Source organism: Felis catus, chromosome B4, assembly GCF_018350175.1.
Source record: "Felis catus isolate Fca126 chromosome B4, F.catus_Fca126_mat1.0, whole genome shotgun sequence".
In the NCBI taxonomy this organism is placed as follows: domain Eukaryota; kingdom Metazoa; phylum Chordata; class Mammalia; order Carnivora; family Felidae; genus Felis; species Felis catus.
Window position 1 is genome coordinate 846,311 of NC_058374.1, and position 19,033 is coordinate 865,343.

Genomic DNA, 19,033 nt, shown 5'->3' on the forward strand with positions numbered 1-19,033 from the left:
CATGTTCTCCGTGAGAACAGAGGCTGAACAAAAATTAGGTGCACGCTTAAAACTACCCTTCAGCAAGATGCATTCAAGTACCGTGTACTTTCCCTTTGATTCACGCGGAAGCAACACGTATCGCCCACAGTCCTTCCTAACGCTGCCCCCAGAAGACAACTACCCGGATATTCTGCTCGTCATCTTCCTGTCACGTACTTAACACAGGGTGAACCGCACCATCCTCGCTGGGCTCGGTAAGAACTCGTGTTTCCACGTAGCCTTCACAGGGGTGACCGAGCGCTGCGTGCTTCCTCACTGGGGCAAGGCTGGCAGGGCGCTGACCACAGGGCTCCATCCTGGTCCCAGGTCAGTATCAGCCCCTCCACGCCTCAGTTTTCCTGCCTACGTCCTAGTGCTGCGGGGAAGGTCACAGAGAAGGTGGCGAGGGCTCGGTGCAAGGCCCGGCGTGCAGCACACGGCCGTGAATGCCAGCCAGCCGGGGCTGTCAGTCCATCCGTGGCACCCTCACAGATGAGGCTCCACGAACCCCTGCTGCCCTGGTTCCACCCACCGCCTTCCTGCTCGGCCTTAGGGACGAAAAGCACAATAACCTTGGAGTTATAAGAGGTAGGCTGATTTAAATTACCCGGAGTAGTAGGACTTTTTTTTAAAGTTTATTTATCTTGAGAAAGAGAAACAGCCTGTGCATGCAAGAGCAGGGGACGAGCTCACAGAGGGAGGAGGAGCATCCCAAGCAGGCTCCACGCTGCCAGCCAGCACAGAGCCCAGCGCAGAGCCTGATCCCATGACCCCGGGATCGTGACCTGAGCCGGAATCCAGAGTCTGATGCTTAACTGACTGAGCCGTCCAGGTGCCCCGGGTAATATGATTTCTAAAATGTTTTCTGATAGGCCTGAGGTGATCTTAACGTTGAATGATTTTTCCATGGGATGGCTTGTAATTATTCTTCCTCACGTGAAATGCTTTTCATTCCCCTTTTTACCTATTAGCCTATTCGGCCCATCAGTGTTTTGACAAGTACCCTAAAATCAGGATGGATCTTAAATATGTTTGACGGCATTAACTCTTACGCTTGATGCAAAGACTTCTTGCTGCAGTACTGTTTGGTTTTTATCGCTGCATTTTTTACTGGACGTTTGTCAAGACGCCCCTTTCTGTCAGTGCCCCCTACTTAACAAGTATGCCATCCCACGTGAGTCCGTCCGGGGCTTGTCCCAGGGTCTGCCGTGCAGCTCACCTGGCACCAGCCAGCTCTCCTGCCTGTTACTGCAGCCCCTCCTGGAGCAGCCGTGCCCACCTCTCAGGCAGACCGCCTCCTCAGGACACCGCAGTAGCTGTCCCGTGGCTGCGTGTCTGCACTGCCCGCTCCGCCCTGCAGACCCCACTCCTGCTGTAGCCCGCGTCACCCCCACGTCCTGATTGGGCATCGGGGTCCCACTCCCCCCTTGTGGACAAGTTTGCTGCGTGTTCACAGGCACCCAGATCCCACGACTTAACACGCACAGGTCACTTCTGCATGACTCATTCAGGAATTTAACCAATTTTTTCTCTCAAAATGTCCTAACCAGAAGTTGCCAGTTTTGCCAGGAGCAGCTGGGTAACACACTCAATTTCAATATACAAATAAGCAGGTTGGTGTGAAGGGGCGCAGATGGCAGCTGAGAACAGAAGAGGCCACGTCGTAAATTTGTCCCTGTTTGAAACTTAGCGACACAGGACAGCAGGTGGGGAAGAAATCAGCTTGGGATTCAACGAAGGTTTCCTTTCCATGCAGCATTCCTGCAGTTCACTGAAATCAGCTAAATGAGAGATACATGACCCCATAAGGCCAGCAAAAGCCATTCTGCACTACCGACGACTGTGTTTGAGAACCCTGAGAGGTAACCGTTGCTTACGTCAACTTACTCCATCCTGACAGCACTCAGCCGTGAGCAGGGCTTTCCAGAAGTAACTGACTTGCACACGTACACATATGAACCGTCAGCAATTATTTTAACAAAGTGTGTGAGGATCGCAGTAGCTGTAGGGGCTCTGCCTTCAAGTGGCAGCTGAGCTGAGAGCAACAGGTTTTAGATGTGGGTCTGGCAGGGCAACACTGAGCCTTCCGGGTGAGTATCTGTGAGCTTCCGGGTGCCGCCGCCACAAGACGTCTCTCCCTGAAACGGACCAACATGTTTGAGGAAGTCGTTCAAACTGCAGGGAAACACAGGACATACCGCTGTTCCATCCCGAACCAATGGATGTACCTATTCATAAAGGACCAGTTAAATACCGACTTGTTAGTCTTCTTGGAGCACCTGCTCTGGATGCAGGAGTCCCCGCCAGGAGCACAGAACCGAGAGCGAGAAGATGGGGCACCCTCAGACTGGGAACAAGGTCTGGCTGCCACTCCGGCTCCGTTCAAAGGAAGATCAACGAACCTGGGACTGCAAGTTCCCACTGCTTTGTTGCTGCAGCTCATGCTAGTGAGGCCACACTGTATAAACCTGGCAGAATTGTGTTAAATAGGATGAAACGTTAAGTTACAACGTAAAGTGAATAAAAGCAGACTATGAAATTGTATATTGTATCTCTCGATGATATAAAAGTAAGGGACAGGGAGGGTCAGATACCTCTGAAGGCTCAGAATAAAAACTGAACGTTTGTTGCTGTTTTGTTTGGCAGTTTAAGGAAGGGGAGTCTGTACTTCAGTCATTCCGGTTAAGTCTTGCTTCCGTTTCTGAGTCGGTCACAAGCCCTGTCTTACTGGCGGCTCCACAGTGATTCCCGTGCAACGCACACGCAGGTGCTCGGTTCTGAGGGACCCACACAGCTCCCCTGTATTCGCTCCTCCACGGATTCCTTGAGGTGTCATTGGACCTAATCCCCCACAGGGCACAGCAGGCATCCACAAACCAAGAGGCAAAGGCGCAACCCACCGCCGCGCTTCGGAGGGTCTCCTCTTGCTAAAGGGACGCCCCTCGGCCAGCTTGCCTTCAGCGCTCTTCACACCAGGAGCTGCTGCACACGCTTCCCATGTCAGCTCCTTCCCATGCTTTCCTGGAGCCTAGCCTACAGCTCACAGGCTCACTTTTCCTCTCTGGGAAGACTTCTCAGGCCCCAGATGCTCCTCAAAATGAAAAACATCTCTCTCCTTCCAGATAGTTCATCTCCACCTCTTACCCCTCTTTTGGGGACCTGTATCACTTTCCCTTTATAGAAAAGCTGATTATCAGTAATGTGTCTATTTATATTTTAATACAACTGGCAGGCTCCCTTCAGATGTGACGCACCTTCGTGCCTTCCAAAGCTCTGACTAGATATCCCCAAACCCTATTCAGCTTAGGCACATAAAGCCCTTTTCGGAAGCCCAAGAAGGTAATTCTCCAAACAACATTAGTAAGGTCACACACACACAAAATGTAAGTTTTTATGCTAAGGACTGAATGTTCACTATTCTGGGGAAAATTATGTGTTATTCAAAAGTGATTTTCAAAGAGGGCAAAAAATTCCGTTCATAGCAACGTAAGCTTATGATCAATTTACTGCTATGGTTGTGTATATTTATTCAATAAAAGTATCTGTACACATGTGCCCGATATTAACTACATGAATAATGTTTTAAATAACTTAGAGAAGTAGTCTCCCTCACACAGTCAAACCAATCTCTACCGACAAACCTCTTTACATAGTTTATTTTCTCAAAACTGTGCCCCGCAAATTCCTACTAACATCTTAGCTGAACAGAGGCGGTTTATTTTGTAGTTGTTATTTTAAGAGAACTTCAATAATCTGGAGGCCATGCTCTATAAGAATTTTTAACGAAATCACTCTACTAACACTATCCATGAAATTATAGTTAAGGGAGATATTACATACAATTGATTTTTTATTGGGGTAAAACATACACAACGTTGACCATTCATTTATTTTATTAATTTATTTTGAAAATAAAGTGCACAGCTCAGCAGCATGAAGTACATTCACAACCAGAACCATCTCCCGACCTTTTCATCTTCCTAAACTGAAGCCTCACTCCCCTTAAGGAACTTCCCAGCCCCCGCCAGCCCCCTAGCTACCATCACCCTTCTGATTCCATGAGTTTAACTACTCTAAGTACCTGGTACATTTGTCCTTTGCAGCTGCCATATTCCATGTCACGTAGTCTTCGAGCCCATCGTGTCTTATTTAGTATGTGTCTCCATGCATCTGCCGATGGACACTTGAGTTACCGCCACCTTTTGGGTTTGTGAACAATGCTGCTATGAACACTGGTGTTGCTATTATCTGCTCAAGCCCCTGATTTCAATTCTTTTGAAACGGAAGGGAAACTGTTGGACCAAGCAGTAATTTATGTTCAATTTCTAAAGGAGCCGCCATACTGTTTTCTGCAGTGGCAGCACACCGGGGTTCAATTTCTTCATTCTTGCCAACATTTACTTTCTGCTTTCTGACAACGGCCACCCCAATGGCTGTGGAGTGCGGTCTCACTGTGGTTTTAACATGCAGCGCCCTAACGAGCAGTGACATGGGGCGTCTTTTCAGGTGCTCACTGGCCATCTGCAAACCTTCTCTGGAGAAATGTCTATTCAAGTCCTCTGCCCACTTTTTAAACTTATGTTTTGTTTGTTTGTTTTAGCATAGTGTGGATACTAACCTCTTCTCAGATATAGAATTCGTCAATATTTTCTCCCATCTTGTATGTTTCTTTTTCAGTCTCGATAATGTCCTTTGGTGCACAGAAGTTATTTTGATGAAATCCAATTTATGTTTTTATTTTTGTTCCACGGTGTTTTTGGTATCATGTAAAAAAATCATTGCCAAATTCTGTGTTATACAGCTTTCCCCATGTTTTATTCTAAGAGTTTTATAGTTTTTGTTCTTTAAGTCTCCGAACCATTGTGAGTTAATTTTTTAATAGACGGTGTAAAAGGTCCAACTTTGTCCTTTTGCTTGTGGGTGGTCTAGTTTTCCCAGCACCATTTGTCGAAGAGACTGTCCTTTCCCCGTGTCATATCTTAACATCCTCGATGAACCTGCTTCACCGTGCACACGAGGGTTTATTTCTGGGCTGTCTGTTCTACTCCATTCTCCACATCTGTCTTTATGTTAGCACTGCACTGCTTTGATTACTGTAGCCTTGTGGTTTTATAATCAGGAAGTGCTAAGACCTATAACTGAGATTTACAAGCCACAGGTCAAACTTGTTCAATAAAAAAATGGAAAGAATCATAGTCCACCACAGAAGGCTGGGCCTCTGGTAATCTTCTAAAAAATTCCTCATGATGGGCCCCTGTCTTTATAATATCTTAAGTAAATCACAGCTTCTGTTCTTGTTGGTTTATGGTGCTCAGCACTGATATTTTTACTGAATTCACTTGGGAGTTCTTTGGGCACAGGTAGGATAACCCAGTGTTGGGGTCTCAGATACAAAGCAGCAAATGGAAAAAAAGATGCGACATTTGAAGGCAAGAAAATGTGGTTCCAACCCTGCCTCACATCTAAATTGGGGTACAAAGCCTGGACAAGGGTATCAAGTTCTTAGAGTATAACATTGCAAAGGAATACTAACATCTGTCCTCTGTAACTTCAGACTGCAGGAAGAATAAAAATTTGCTTTCGGTTAAACATAGTAGCCTCTGTCCAGAAATTTAACACCAGGAAAGGAACGGCACCAGCAGCGTGCTATAAAGATTTCAGTACACTGATGGATGTAAACAAAGTTTTACATATAATTTGTCCTGCCGACCCAGGTAGATGACACACGAATGTTTCAAAGTAGCAGACGACAGGACAAAGGCTGGGAATGTGGCTCTGGGGTCTGCCAGAAACAACCGCGAGTGCTGGCTGAGCCACTTACGAGTTATGTGCCTTCATCTGATGTGACACTCTCAAGTCTGCACGTCCTCATGGATGAAACAGAAGTACTACAGTCGAACTCACGGGGTTGTTGTAAAGGCTAAATGGCATATTGTGCAACTGACCCCGATTCATAGTTAATGTTAAGAAAGCCTGACTTAGCAGCATTAGCATTAGGAGACACTGAACTCTAGAACTTCAAACAGCAGGTGTCTCTGTCGCATACAATGGAGCGTTTGCAGACGTGCACTTACCCTGTCTCCTGGTCGTACCATAGGTTCCTGCTTTGTACCTAATTTATGCAGAATGTTGTAAGCGACCTTCATACTTCTTGTCCACAGTTTGCCTATTAATACAAGTGATAAAGACACAAGTAAGTGGACACATGCATTTTCAGTTATGTCTCAACATGTACATAACTAGAGACGGTCCTCATTCCTTTTAAGCCTTCAAGTAACCCTGAGTCCATGGAACCCTGAAGGAAAATAAAAGCCAGAAACTCTGACTCATAAGCTCTGAGAGGCCTAAACACTGGAACAAGGAAGGTACTGATACACACTGTAAGTGTGCAAAGCAGCTACAGCAAAGCCACAGAATACTGATCATCACAGAAGATGGGAAGATTTCTGGGGAGTAAAGTAAAGCAGGGACAAGGGCAATAGTGTGTCACTGCCGATTCACGTTATGCAAAATGACACATTTCCACTGTTAACAGGGCCTTGCTCATGAAATGAATGAAATGAGTGCAAAAGGTACTTAGGACACACTTTGCAAGGCCTGACCCCTCTTCCCTCCCCAAGTCCTGAGTTTCTCAGCATCACATCTTGCTTGTCTTGGGGATTCAGGATTTTTTGAGAGTAGTGTTTGAACTTAAAGATGGTGGTAAATATTCAGAGCTAAAGTTCTGAACTCCAGAAAAAAATGACCACAAAGGAGGATTAAAAATAGGATTGAACAGGGGCGCCTGGGTGGCGCAGTCGGTTAAACGTCCGACTTCAGCCAGGTCACGATCTCGCGGTCCGTGAGTTCGAGCCCCGCGTCGGGCTCTGTGCTGACAGCTCAGAGCCTGGAGCCTGTTTCCGATTCTGTGTCTCCCTCTCTCTCTGCCCCTCCCCCATTCATGCTCTGTCTCTCTCTGTCCCAAAAATAAATAAACGTTGAAAAAAAAAATAGGATTGAACACACACACACACACACACACACACACACACCAGAAAGGACAGCCAGCTTGGAAGAACCTCCAGGGTTCCCACCCCTGCCTCCATTCTAGCACCAGACGCTCCTGCACAGGAGCACAGGGCAGGGGACAAAGTGACTCTGACACCTAATAATGAGCTCTTAGACACCTAAAGGGCTTTATGATATCAGCTTCCACATGCTTTCAGAAGCAGGCGAGGTGTCAGAAGTTACATTAACATGATCGTAACAACAGTTAGGAGCAACTTTAACTTTCCCGTAAATACAATCACTGTTTTCAGCTTCTTCCTATTTTGAATGTAAAAGTTAAGTTTTATGTTTATAACACTTGTTTTACTTCACACTGGATTTTGCAGCAACCTAAATTAGGCTTATTGCTTATCTTCCACAGGATTTATCAACTTATCTCCTCCTTAGCGATAAGGGGACAAAAGGAATGTTGTTATCTTAATGTCTCTAACTCCTAGGGTATTACTGGTTTACAGTATGTGCTCAATACATGGTCTTCGTTTCACTGATGTCATAGGCAACCTAAAAAGGACAAAATGACAGTACGCTCTTTGGCCATACTTCTTGAGCACTTAGGCTAATTATCAGACATGAAGGTCTTGTCTGTCCTCCACCCTCTTCTCTAGATCTGCCTCAACACTGCAGTCCTCAAGAGTGGCTACCTTACAAGCATTTGGTCTTTTGTTAGGTGGCTATATTTTTTCCACAAAAACAGCCACTGGCTATTAGAAGTAACTCAGTGATTTTTCATCTAAAGAAAACAAATATTTTGCGCCTTCAAATCTTTTTAATGTGAACAATATTAGGGAATCACAATTAAATAAACAATTACAATCAATTTGTTGTAACTGAAAAACCCAACGGCTTTGTGAACAAATCTGTTACAGTCAGATGATTAGCAATGTTACGTTTTGTTACACTTTCAACGTCATTCTCTGTTTGGATATTATCATATATTCATACAGAAGCCGGTCTACAGTCGGGAGCTTGAAAAGAGCAACATACTTTTGGCAAAATACCACTTGCTGTTTTTCAAGGAGAAAAGCTTTGCTGATTTAAGTTGCAGGAGACACAATGGTTCTTTACTGATTTACAGAAGAGAATGAAAAACTTTCCAAACAAGAGAAGTTACTGGGAAAGGGATCAATCAGAATGGAAGGGCAGACCATGCATTTTCCCAGAAGCAAATGCAAAACCAGACGTGTAAGAAATGTTAAAGAGACTTTTTCATGCTGAAAAGAAATGGCACTAATAAGTAACAAGAAAATAAATAAAAGTATAAATCCCACTAGGAAAGGTAAATCTGGAATAAAGGTAGTGGACTATATAAAGCCAGTATAAAAGGAAAAGGACAAAAGTAGTAAATAGGGACACGCAAGATATCAAGATGTTAAATGTGACATGAAGAACATGAAATGTGGGTGGGAGAGTAAAAATGCACGGGTTTAGAATGTGTGCAAACATAAGTTGTTATCAACTTATGGTTATAAATATAAGCTGTTGTATGTGAGCCTCCTGGTAACCACCAAGCAAACACCTCTAGCAGATACACAAATATAAAGGGATAGCAATGTAAGCCTCACACTAAAGAAAGTCATGAAACCACAAAGGAAGAGAAAAGGAACAGAGAGGCCCTACAAAAACAACCAGATAACAATTACCAAAATGGCAATGAGTACCTCTTATCAATAGTTACTTTAAATGTAGAAGGACTAAATTCTCTCATTAAAAGACACAGAGTGAGTTAAAGGGGGGAAAAAACACACACACACAAAAACAAGAACTGATCTGCTGCCTACAAGAGGCTCCGTTCAGATGTAAGGATGCACACAGAGAAAAGTGAGGGGTTGCAGAAAGATACTCCACAGAAGCGGGGACGTAAAGGAAAATGAGTAGCTGTAGTTCTATCAGACAAAACACACTTTAAACCAAAGACTGTAATAAGAGACAAAGAAGGGGAGATACTTAATGATGAAGGGATCAGTCCACTGAGAAGACATAACATTTGTAAACATTTATGTACCCAATATGGAGGCACCTAAATCTATGAAGCAAATATTCATAGCCCTAAAGGGAGAAATTAACAGCAATATGATAATAGGAACTTTAATACCCCACTCACATCAACGGATAAACCATCTGGACAGAAAACCAGTAAGGAAATAGCGGCCTTGAACAACACATTAGAACATACGGACTTAATTTTTATCAAACACTCCATCCATAAGCACCAAATACACATTCTTCTCAAGTGCACATGGAACATTCTCCAAATCGTACGTGAGGCCACAAAACAAATCTCTATAAATTCAAGACTGAAAACATAGCAAGCATCTTTTCTGATCCATAATGGTATGAAGTGTGAAGTCAATTATAAGAAGAAAACTGGAAAATTCACAAGTATGTGGAGATTAAACAACATGCTACTGAACAACCAGTGTGACAACAAAAAATTCAAAGAAGAAATTAAAAAAATACCTTGAGACAAGTAAAAACGGAAATACAACATACCAAAACTTATGATTTGTAGCAAAAGCGGTTCTGAGACGAAGTCCATAGCAATATAGGTGTACCTCAATGAACAAGAAAAATCTCAACTAAACAGCCTAGTCTTATACCTCAAGGAACCAGGAAAACAAATGAAGCCCAAGCTAGCAGAAAGAAGGAAGTAACCAAGATCAGAGCAGAAATTGTTAAAATAGGGATTAAAAAGGCAATAGAGAAGATCAACAAAACCAAGAACTGGTTCTTAGAAAAGGTGAACAAAACTGACAACCCTTGGATAGACTCACCAAAAGAAAACGAGAGTGGACTCTCATTTAAAATCTCAGATAAAATCAAAAATGAAAGTTATAACCAACACCACAGAAATACAAAGGATCACAAGAGACCACCAGGAACAATGATATGCCAACAAACTGGAAAAAATGAATAAATCCTAGAAACATACGATCTTCCAACAATGAATCATGAGGAAACAAAATCTCAATAGAATGATTACTAGTAAGGAGATTTAATCAGAAACTTAAAAACCTCCCTACAAACAGAAGCCTTTCCTTGTGAATTCTATCAAGCATTCAAAGATTTAATACTTATCCTTCCTAAACTCTTCCAAAATAATTAGAGGAGGGGAATGATTCCAAACTCATTTTATGAAGCCAGTGTTACCCTGATACCAAAACCAGACAAGGACACACAGAAGAAATAAAAGGCCCTTACTCCTCATAAACATAGATGCAAAATTCCTCAACAAAATATTAGCAAACTGAATTCCACAATACAGTAAAAGGATCATACACCGTGATCGGTGGGATTTATTCCAGGGATATGTGGATGGCTCAACGTTGTCAAATCGATCAACATGATACACCACATTAACAAAATGAAGAATAAAAATCATTTCTCCGTACATGCAGAAAAAAGCATTTGACAAAATTCAACATTTTTTGATGAAAAACTCTCAACAAAGGGAATACAGAGGGACCATACCTCAACATAATAAAAGCCATATATTCAAAACCCATAGCTAGTATTGTGTGCCGAGAAAAGAATCAAGACCAGGATGTCCAGTCTCACCACTTTTGTTCAATGGTTTTGGAAGTGCTAGCCAGAGTATTTGGGCAAGAAAAAGAATTAAAAGGTATCCATATTGGAAAGGAAGAAGTAAAACTATCTGTATTTGAGGATGATAGGATTTTATATACAGAAAAACTCTAAAGATGCCACCAAAACCAAAGAAGTAAACAAACAAGAAACCCCGTTAGAACTAATCCAAGAATTGAGTAAAGTTGCAGAGTGCAAACTGATACACAAAATTCAACTGCATTTCTAGAAACTAACAATGAATTATCAGAGAAATTAAGAAAACATTTAGAGTTGCATCAAAAAGAGTAAGTACCATGAAAAATTTCAACCAAGGGGCTAAAAGACCTAAACTCTGAAAATTATAAGACACTGATGAAAGAAACTGAGGAAGACACAAACAAATGAAAGACATTCCATGCTCATGAATTGGGAGAAATAATATTGTTAAAATGTCTGTACTACCCAAAGCAATCTACAGATTTAATGCAATCCCTACCAAAATATCTATGGCATCTTTCATGGAGGTAGAACAAAGAATCCTAACATTTGTGTGGAAACACGAGAGGCCCCAAACAGCCAAAGGAATCTTGAGTACGAAGAACAAAGCTGGGGGCAGCTAGCTCCCTGATTTTAAACTGTATTACAAAGCTACAGTAATTAAAACAGTGTGGCACTGGCATAAAACAGACACAGATCAATGGAACAGAGAGCCCATAAATAAACTCATGCATATATGTCAATTAGCTTACAGCAAAGGAGTCTAGAATACACAATAGGGAAGAGGCAGTCTCTTCAATTAGTAGTGAGAAAACTGGACAGTCACATGCAGAATGGCACTGAACCACACCTAAAAATTAACTCAAAATGAATGAAAAAAATCGAACCTAAGACTTGAAACCATAAAACTCCTAGAAGAAAATAGGTGCTAAGATCCTTGACATGGATCTTGGGGATGATTTTTTGGATCCGACACCAAAAGCAAAAATAAACAAGTGGGACCGTATCACACTAAAAAGCTTTTGCGCAGGACGGGAAACCATCCACACAATGAAAAAGCAAATTACAGAACAGAAGACATTTGCAAATCATTTATCCAATAAGGGGTTAACATCTAAGTACATAAAGGACTCAACTCAATGGAAAAAAATAATGGATTCAAAAATGGGCACAGGAACTGAACAGACATTTCTCCAAAGACACACAGATGACCAAAAGACAATGACAGGTACTCAACATCACTCATTACCAGGGAGATTAAATCAAAATCACCGAGCTACCACCTCATACCTGTCAGAATGACTAGCATCTAAAAGACAGGAGATGACAAGTGTTGGCGAAGATGTGGAGAAAGGGGAACCTCTTACACTGTTGGTGGGAGGGCAAACTGGGCAGCCACTCTGGAAAAACCAGCATGGGGGTTAAAACTGGTCATCAACGGATGAGTAGATGAAGAAAAGGTGGTATATGTACACAGGACATTATTCAGCCATAACAAGGCATGAAATCTTGCCATTTACAACAACATGCATGGACTTGGAGGCATCATGCTACGTGAAACAGGTGAGACAGAGAGACACAAATACCTTGTGATCTCACTCACTTGCAGAATCTAAAACCCAAGCTCATACATATACGGAGAACAGACTGGTGGGGGGGGGGGGAGAGGGAGGCATAACTGGGTGAAGGGGATCAAAGGTACAAACATCCAGTTATAAAATAAGTCATGAGATGTATAAAATGGTGACCATGGCCAATACCAGTTAATAATAATTCCGTATTATGTATTTGGAAGGTAGGGGACATGAAGTCTCAACCGATTTTGCCAAGTTAAACTGGTATTTTAACTGACAAAATAGATATTAAGACTCTAAGATAGCCTGTGCATATAGAAAAAAGAAAGAGATGCGGACATGATGCATGCACTGTCTTACTACAGATTAATTTTAATTTCAATTGGATTTCTGTGAGGAGTACGCAACCATAAGAAGAGTGTAGGTCTGAGGAAGCGGGTAGGTGGGTGAGGAAGGGGTTTCAGAGCTCACGCTCAGCACAGCGGCTAGGTCAGCTGCGAACAGCAGTGGAGCCTGAGAAACACATCGCCAATAATGCAAAGCATAAACCATGTAGAAAGGTTTCTCAACGCTTTTCTAGCTCAAGCACCTGAATATTTCAAAATATCTGGAGCAAAAGCCAAGTCATAAATCACAAAAGGAAGGAAGGAAGAAAAGAAAAAAAGGAAGAGGGAGGGAGGGAGGGAGGGAGAGGGAGTTTGCTTGGTAATAAAAGCGCACTGCAGCAAAGTAGAATAAATTTGCAGGTATCATGCTGAGAACAGGAGGAAGCGAAGATTCATGATAGAAGGAAATTAGTTGCTTAGCATGATTTATTTTTACTAACTAAAGATTGTAAGATGGTGTTTTATTTGTATTGGTAAATGGAGAACAGTGGATTGTTCTACAGGGTTGTTAACCTTCACTCCCTGTATTTTCCATCAAAGATCCCAAGTTTCTCAGCTACCCTCCGGCTTTGCAGGAAGTTAAATGAGAGCCGAAAGTGAACTACAAGACTGTAAACAGTCTAGCCTGCCAATGAGACTGAGTTCCTTGGTATGAGAACAATTCTTATTCAGTGAGCTCTTCTCTCTATTCTGAGCAATACCCAGCCATTACAGGTTCGTCTATCTCAGTGTTTCTACCTACAAAGCACTTTTCTACAGTTTTTCTGGTATTGGCCAACACTTCCCTTTTACATCCTGATGAACTATCACCGTATTTTTGGAAATGCATTGCTTACATTCCTTTAACAGGTCAAAACCAAGAGTGACCCACAGCATATGCCTCATACAGATGAGCAAATGCAAGAAAACATAGATGACTGAAGAGCAGGGGCTGTGATGCTGGGGTGTAGACACACTTCCCATAGATAGCCAAATTCCCTCAGATAACTTCCGGCGTCCATCTTACACCACAGCTCGCAGTAATGTGCACGAAGGCAAAGTCAGCGCTTCTTTGCTCTTTGTTCCCTCAGGAGAAGGGCTGCCCTTCCGACCGCAGTCCTCAGCCTGGAGAACTGTGTCTCCTTCTCTGATGCCCTGCCCCGCGCTGGGCAGGTACACAGTTAGCGCCTCGCACATCTCAGCGCACGCTTGTAGGCAGCCAGGTGGGCGCTTCGCTGCGTGTGCACACGGTGGGTCCTGGGAGTCCCCGTACGTGGCAGATGATCTCTGGAAGAAGCTAAGGAATGGCAGTTCCAGCCACACCACCAGCTTCAGGGCTGGGTCTGGCCAGGGATGGGGGTCACTAAGGAAAGTCTTCCACTTACTTGACTAAGACCTATTTCCAAAGAACATAATGAAAAAATCCAGCTAAGCCTCACCATGGGTGAAATGCTCTTTATCCACTTAGAAATACCCAACATTGCCAGAAAATGGCAAAGCTGGGAGACATATGCTCCTAAACCCCAAACCCATTTCTGTCCGTGAGACGCACAGGTAATGCTGGAGTCTACAGCGGGTACCCCCTGAGGCCCCACATCCCAAAAGGCTGGACTCTGTGTCGCTTATCGTAACATGGGCCAATGTAGAAACGAGCCCCCTTCCTACTCCACGTAAGAGCACTGCTGCCAGGGACACAAAACTTCGATCTAGACACAGGTCACCTAATCTCACACGTGCAGACAGAGGAGGGACAGCTCTGGTCTTTCTGTTATTCAGCTGGTCTCTCTGCAAAGCTGCAGCAGGTGCTGTGACAGTAACCCAACCACCTGCTTTCTCCTTGGCCCCTTACCCAGGGAACAAAGAGAACGAAATCTTTCTGGTACAGAAAACTACTTCCAAAAGTTCACAGATTTCATTAATTGTACTGAATGAAGAACTAAAGAAAACCCTGTTTCTCTTGCTTTTTTGAGTAATCACTTTGGAAATGGTTTTTGTTTTTTCTGAAGGATACACATACAAGAGTTTAGATACATATTCTTTAATTACCCATCCTTCCTGAAGGCACGACTTTCAAGAACATCACATACATGTTCCAAGAGGTAAAATCTACTATCTTATTAGGGTTATGACTGATTTTTTTTGTACCCATTTCTGGATTTTACTCCAAAAACGCTTAATAAGTAGTAACTTTTCATATTCAAATTAAGTACTTTCCCTAAAATATTTCCTTTCTAAGTCCATTTTGTTTCTGTACTGGATTTACAAACTTAAGTGAAGCACCCCAAAAGTGGCTGCTGTATGCAGGCAGAGTCAGGAAGGTGAAGCGGCATACGGAATTACCGTAAGTGAGGATGTACAGGGGCTTCCCGTTCGTGTCCATCGTGGTCAAGCACGGGGCCTTCGGGGAGATGGTCCCCCACCGCTGCAATGCGGCTTCTAGCGATGGCGGCCAGTTCGTCACCACTCCCAGCTGCTCCCCACGTACCGCCAACATCTGCGCTCCCTCTGGCTTTGGCTGGTTCGGATCCGGTTGCTGAACTAAATACATTGGAAGTATTTTAAAAAAATACATGCATATTAGCACAATCACCGTTCTCTTCCTTTTAAAGAAGGTAGAAGACTTACACATGTTTACTGGTGGACTGAAAACATGCACACGTGCTTTCCTAGAATCACAGCCAGGACCTATATGCTAGCTTCACGGACGTAACGGAAGCACTTAATTCTTACATTTTCTAAGGCAATGTTGGGATGGTGAATATAGGGAGACCTGAGCGCATCTGTAAACCGACAAATGAACTGTGTATTTTAACATGCCTGGACTCTGGGATTGCAACAGCTGTTCAAAATATCAACTCCTGATGTACATACACTAGTAATTCTGGACTCCAGAGCTCAAATTTTGTTAAATTATATTTTGCCCTTCAATATGGGGATGTAAATTTGAATTTGCAACAATTACTATCAATAACCAACCCAAGCACATTTTCTTGAGTAAAACAAAAAATGGCCTATAATGCAATACAATCTTCCCAACTCTTTAGTTTAGGTTAGCAACTGTTAGGCTTCTCACTTTTAGAAGAGGATTCTCTCCCTCACAGTCTGCGATTGACAATCTCCCCCTGCTGGCCAGAGAATCAGCAGTGTCTCACTTGTGGTACAAAGAACAAGAAAATAAGGAATCTGGGTTTGACGTAGTCCTGAATTTGCACAGAGGGGCAGGAAATGAGCTCAGCCGCCTGCACACTCTGCCTTCCTCTTGATGCGCTTACGTAGAGAGCCCGTGTCACCTTGAGTCACGGTTTTGTATGCTTCCCCGCGTTTCTGCTACCTGGTGGCGGCCGGGCTCACGGCCGTGACTGCACCCTGGGAGGGCCACAAACATGCAGCCTGGGTGTCTATCGTGCCTTGCCCGCACTTAGCCTGTCTTTAAAGGCGGCTTTGGGAACAGTGCCTACAGTCTCTAGAGAAGATTCTGGTCTTGCAGGGGTGCCAGGATCGTTACTCTTAACAGCCCAGTCATGACAGTCCCTGGGATCACGCAGACAGAGTAAGTGGGGGGCGGAGGCCCCTCTCACCTTCCAGCAATTCTTCAAAGTCATCAACAAAGAATTCCCGTAACGGCGGCCGCTTCGGTCGTTTGAGCGTATTGACGAGCTGTTGAATTTTCGCTGACACCCGGCTACTTACTGGCACCCCTGGAAAACAGAACCACCGACAGAAGAAGGACCAGTCAGTACCTCACCAGCTGAACAAGCAGCCACAGGAAAAATGGTCGTGACACCAGTGCCAGGGCCCCATATTGAGGGTCCTGCAATTGCCACCCAGGACACCCCACCCGGCAAGAGCTTGCCCCTGAGTGGGTGTCAGGGTGCAGTGGCCCCACCAGCACCACAGGGTCTGCAGAGACCCCTGGAACGATGCTGCAGATGTCCTGCTGGGGTTGGGGGAGGGGCACCAGACCCTGGGCTGCACCTAATCACACCTCCCATTCCTGAAACAGGATCTGCTCCCCTGTCCTTCTCCAATGGAGTTCTGAGAGCTGTCTCTGGAGACCACCAGCACTGCCCTCTCTGGGGCCAGAGTGGCCTGCCCAATGTGCCAGGCACATCCTGACACGAGGGCGGGGCACTCAGGCTCCGCGGGCTCCGTGGCAGGCCTGTACTCTGACTATCCGGTGGCCCCCGTCCGTGCCTCAGTTTCTGCTCACCTGAGTGCATGTTCAGCCAGTGCTTCCTGAGCACAGCAATTTAAACGCTCTTAATTTTTTGCATAACCCAAAACACCAGGATACGGCACATACTCACATGTACAGAGAAAAACAAACTCCGTATCATAACAACATATTTCTTATCTACAACAACGAACGACATCATTTTGGAAACTGAATAAATGATTGCCAAAAAGGCAGAAAGATTTTTAAATGCCCCAAATTAACAAATACAAGGAGCATCAGGGTGCTGACATCCTCAAGCCGGACAAGAGTGTCCTTGTAGCACATTCTACTCTGCAGAGAGGTCCTGCAAGGGAACCAGGCTGGAAGGGGCTTTCCTGAAACCCTGGCAGAGCTGCCCTCCTCCTCCTCCTCCTCCTCCTCCCCCCCTCCCCCACTGATGGTCATGTATCATAAAGACAGATCTCAGCGTCTGGAACAAATATGACAGATCTCAAGGAAGCTTTTTATCAAATAAAAAGCATTTTCACAGATAGCCTCAAAATATATTGGGCACTTGCAGAATTGAGACATCAAATATTTTATAGTTTGGGAAACATACAAAGATATAGCACCCAGAACTCTCAATATCTAAACACAGTATTTCTCCACTAAGTGCCCCACTGAGTAGGTTCGGGTGAACGGAAGGTCGTCTCCCACTGCCACTGGTGCTCCGGCTCGGCCACAACACGCAAGAGTCCTCCTGAGGACCCCGCCCCGAGCCTGTGATGGGTTAGGGCTGGGGGGGTTCCAGAATCTGTTTTCTGACAAGGTCCTGGGTGACTCTGATACAGGGATCATTGCACACAGAGAAACATAGGACACAGAGGACTCACGTGGTGTCAGCGGGACAACATGAATTTACCTAGGGGAACAGTCAAAGGCAGACTTCACAGACAACAAAGCTATTAAATGGTGACAAGAATAACAGTAACAACCGACTGGATACAGGATGACTTTTAACAGGGACACAAAGCAACACTGGCACTGCGAGCACCCCAGGGAAACCAGGGCGGCTCACCGACCCCAGGGGCATGGGACTGGAACGAGGACTGGGCATGCCACCCGACAGACAGGTCAGGGCCTTCCTCGCCAGCCCCAAACCACACAGTGCCACAGGACACACACCTAGAGGGATGGACAGCACACCAAGGCCACACTGGCTGCCTTCACGAAAATCACATCTTACATCACCACTGGGTCTACCACACTCTCGTGGCCTGGGAAGGGCTGAGCACATGGAAAGCAGAATAGAGCATGGGGTTGACGCCCAAGTCTGCTTCTCCAGACCGGGTCACAGAAACGGCCACCATACTCAGAATGTACTGACACAGAAGGACGAGGAATGAGGGAGAGCCCCCACTACTGTACTTGATCACCGCTGACATTTTTTTTTCCGATATGGAGGAAAAAACCCTCTTTCTTCAGAAGTCTAAAGCATCACACTAGCCCATACATGTCAATCATCGGTTTACATTTTTTTTTTTTAATTTTTTTTTTCAACGTTTATTTATTTTTGGGACAGAGAGAGACAGAGCATGAACGGGGGAGGGGCAGAGAGAGAGGGAGACACAGAATCGGAAACAGGCTCCAGGCTCTGAGCCATCAGCCCAGAGCCTGACGCGGGGCTCGAACTCACGGACCGCGAGATCGTGACCTGGCTGAAGTCGGACGCTTAACCGACTGCACCACCCAGGCGCCCCCATCATCGGTTTACATTTAACTTCATGTTATCCTTCTCCTAACTGCTCGTGGTCTTAACACGTCCGTGCTAATTTCTTAACTGCCGAACCAACATTTGTTACTGATTAGCAAACATGTCAGACTCATAAAATTTCTGTTTTCTTCTCATGACTGAGTTCCCCCCACACTGATATTTTTTCCTACAGGGAAACACTCTTGGACAACTTGGAGATCATTTGCATTTCTTGTCCCCGTGCCACCTTCCATGGGAGCCACGTAAAGAAGGTGATAAACCAGGTTCCGTGAGTCACTTTGTATCTACAAGAAACACATCCATCCAATCCTGCGCACAGAAGGGCAACTTAGTCGAAATGAGGATTTATAAAGAAGGAGAAATGATTGTCAGGAGACCTACCATCGCCAGTCTCCATGAGCTCCGCGTTGCCATACTTTGGTGCCGTCCGTGATGTCGTTGAGCCTTGTGGCCTTTCTACTTGTATCGAGTGTTCTGAGGTGTAAGTGGTTACATCAGGAGGTGCAGAGTGATTTTCTATAAAGAAGCAAATTAC

The 19,033-nt window shown here is 44.5% G+C and overlaps 1 protein-coding gene across 15 annotated transcripts in view; it reads right to left on the bottom strand.

Annotated features, from left to right (window-relative positions):
* DIP2C (disco interacting protein 2 homolog C) overlaps positions 1-19,033 on the bottom strand; it is a 412,960-nt gene that overhangs the window by 124,312 nt on the left and 269,615 nt on the right. For all 15 annotated transcript variants that reach the window (XM_023256257.2, XM_023256255.2, XM_023256259.2 and 12 more), the window contains 4 exons: positions 18,880-19,014; positions 16,147-16,266; positions 14,909-15,106; positions 6,096-6,187 (listed from right to left, as the gene is read on the bottom strand). In XM_023256257.2, the coding sequence (XP_023112025.1) occupies positions 6,096-6,187; positions 14,909-15,106; positions 16,147-16,266; positions 18,880-19,014 (545 nt within the window). The remainder of the gene's footprint in view (positions 1-6,095; positions 6,188-14,908; positions 15,107-16,146; positions 16,267-18,879; positions 19,015-19,033) is intronic.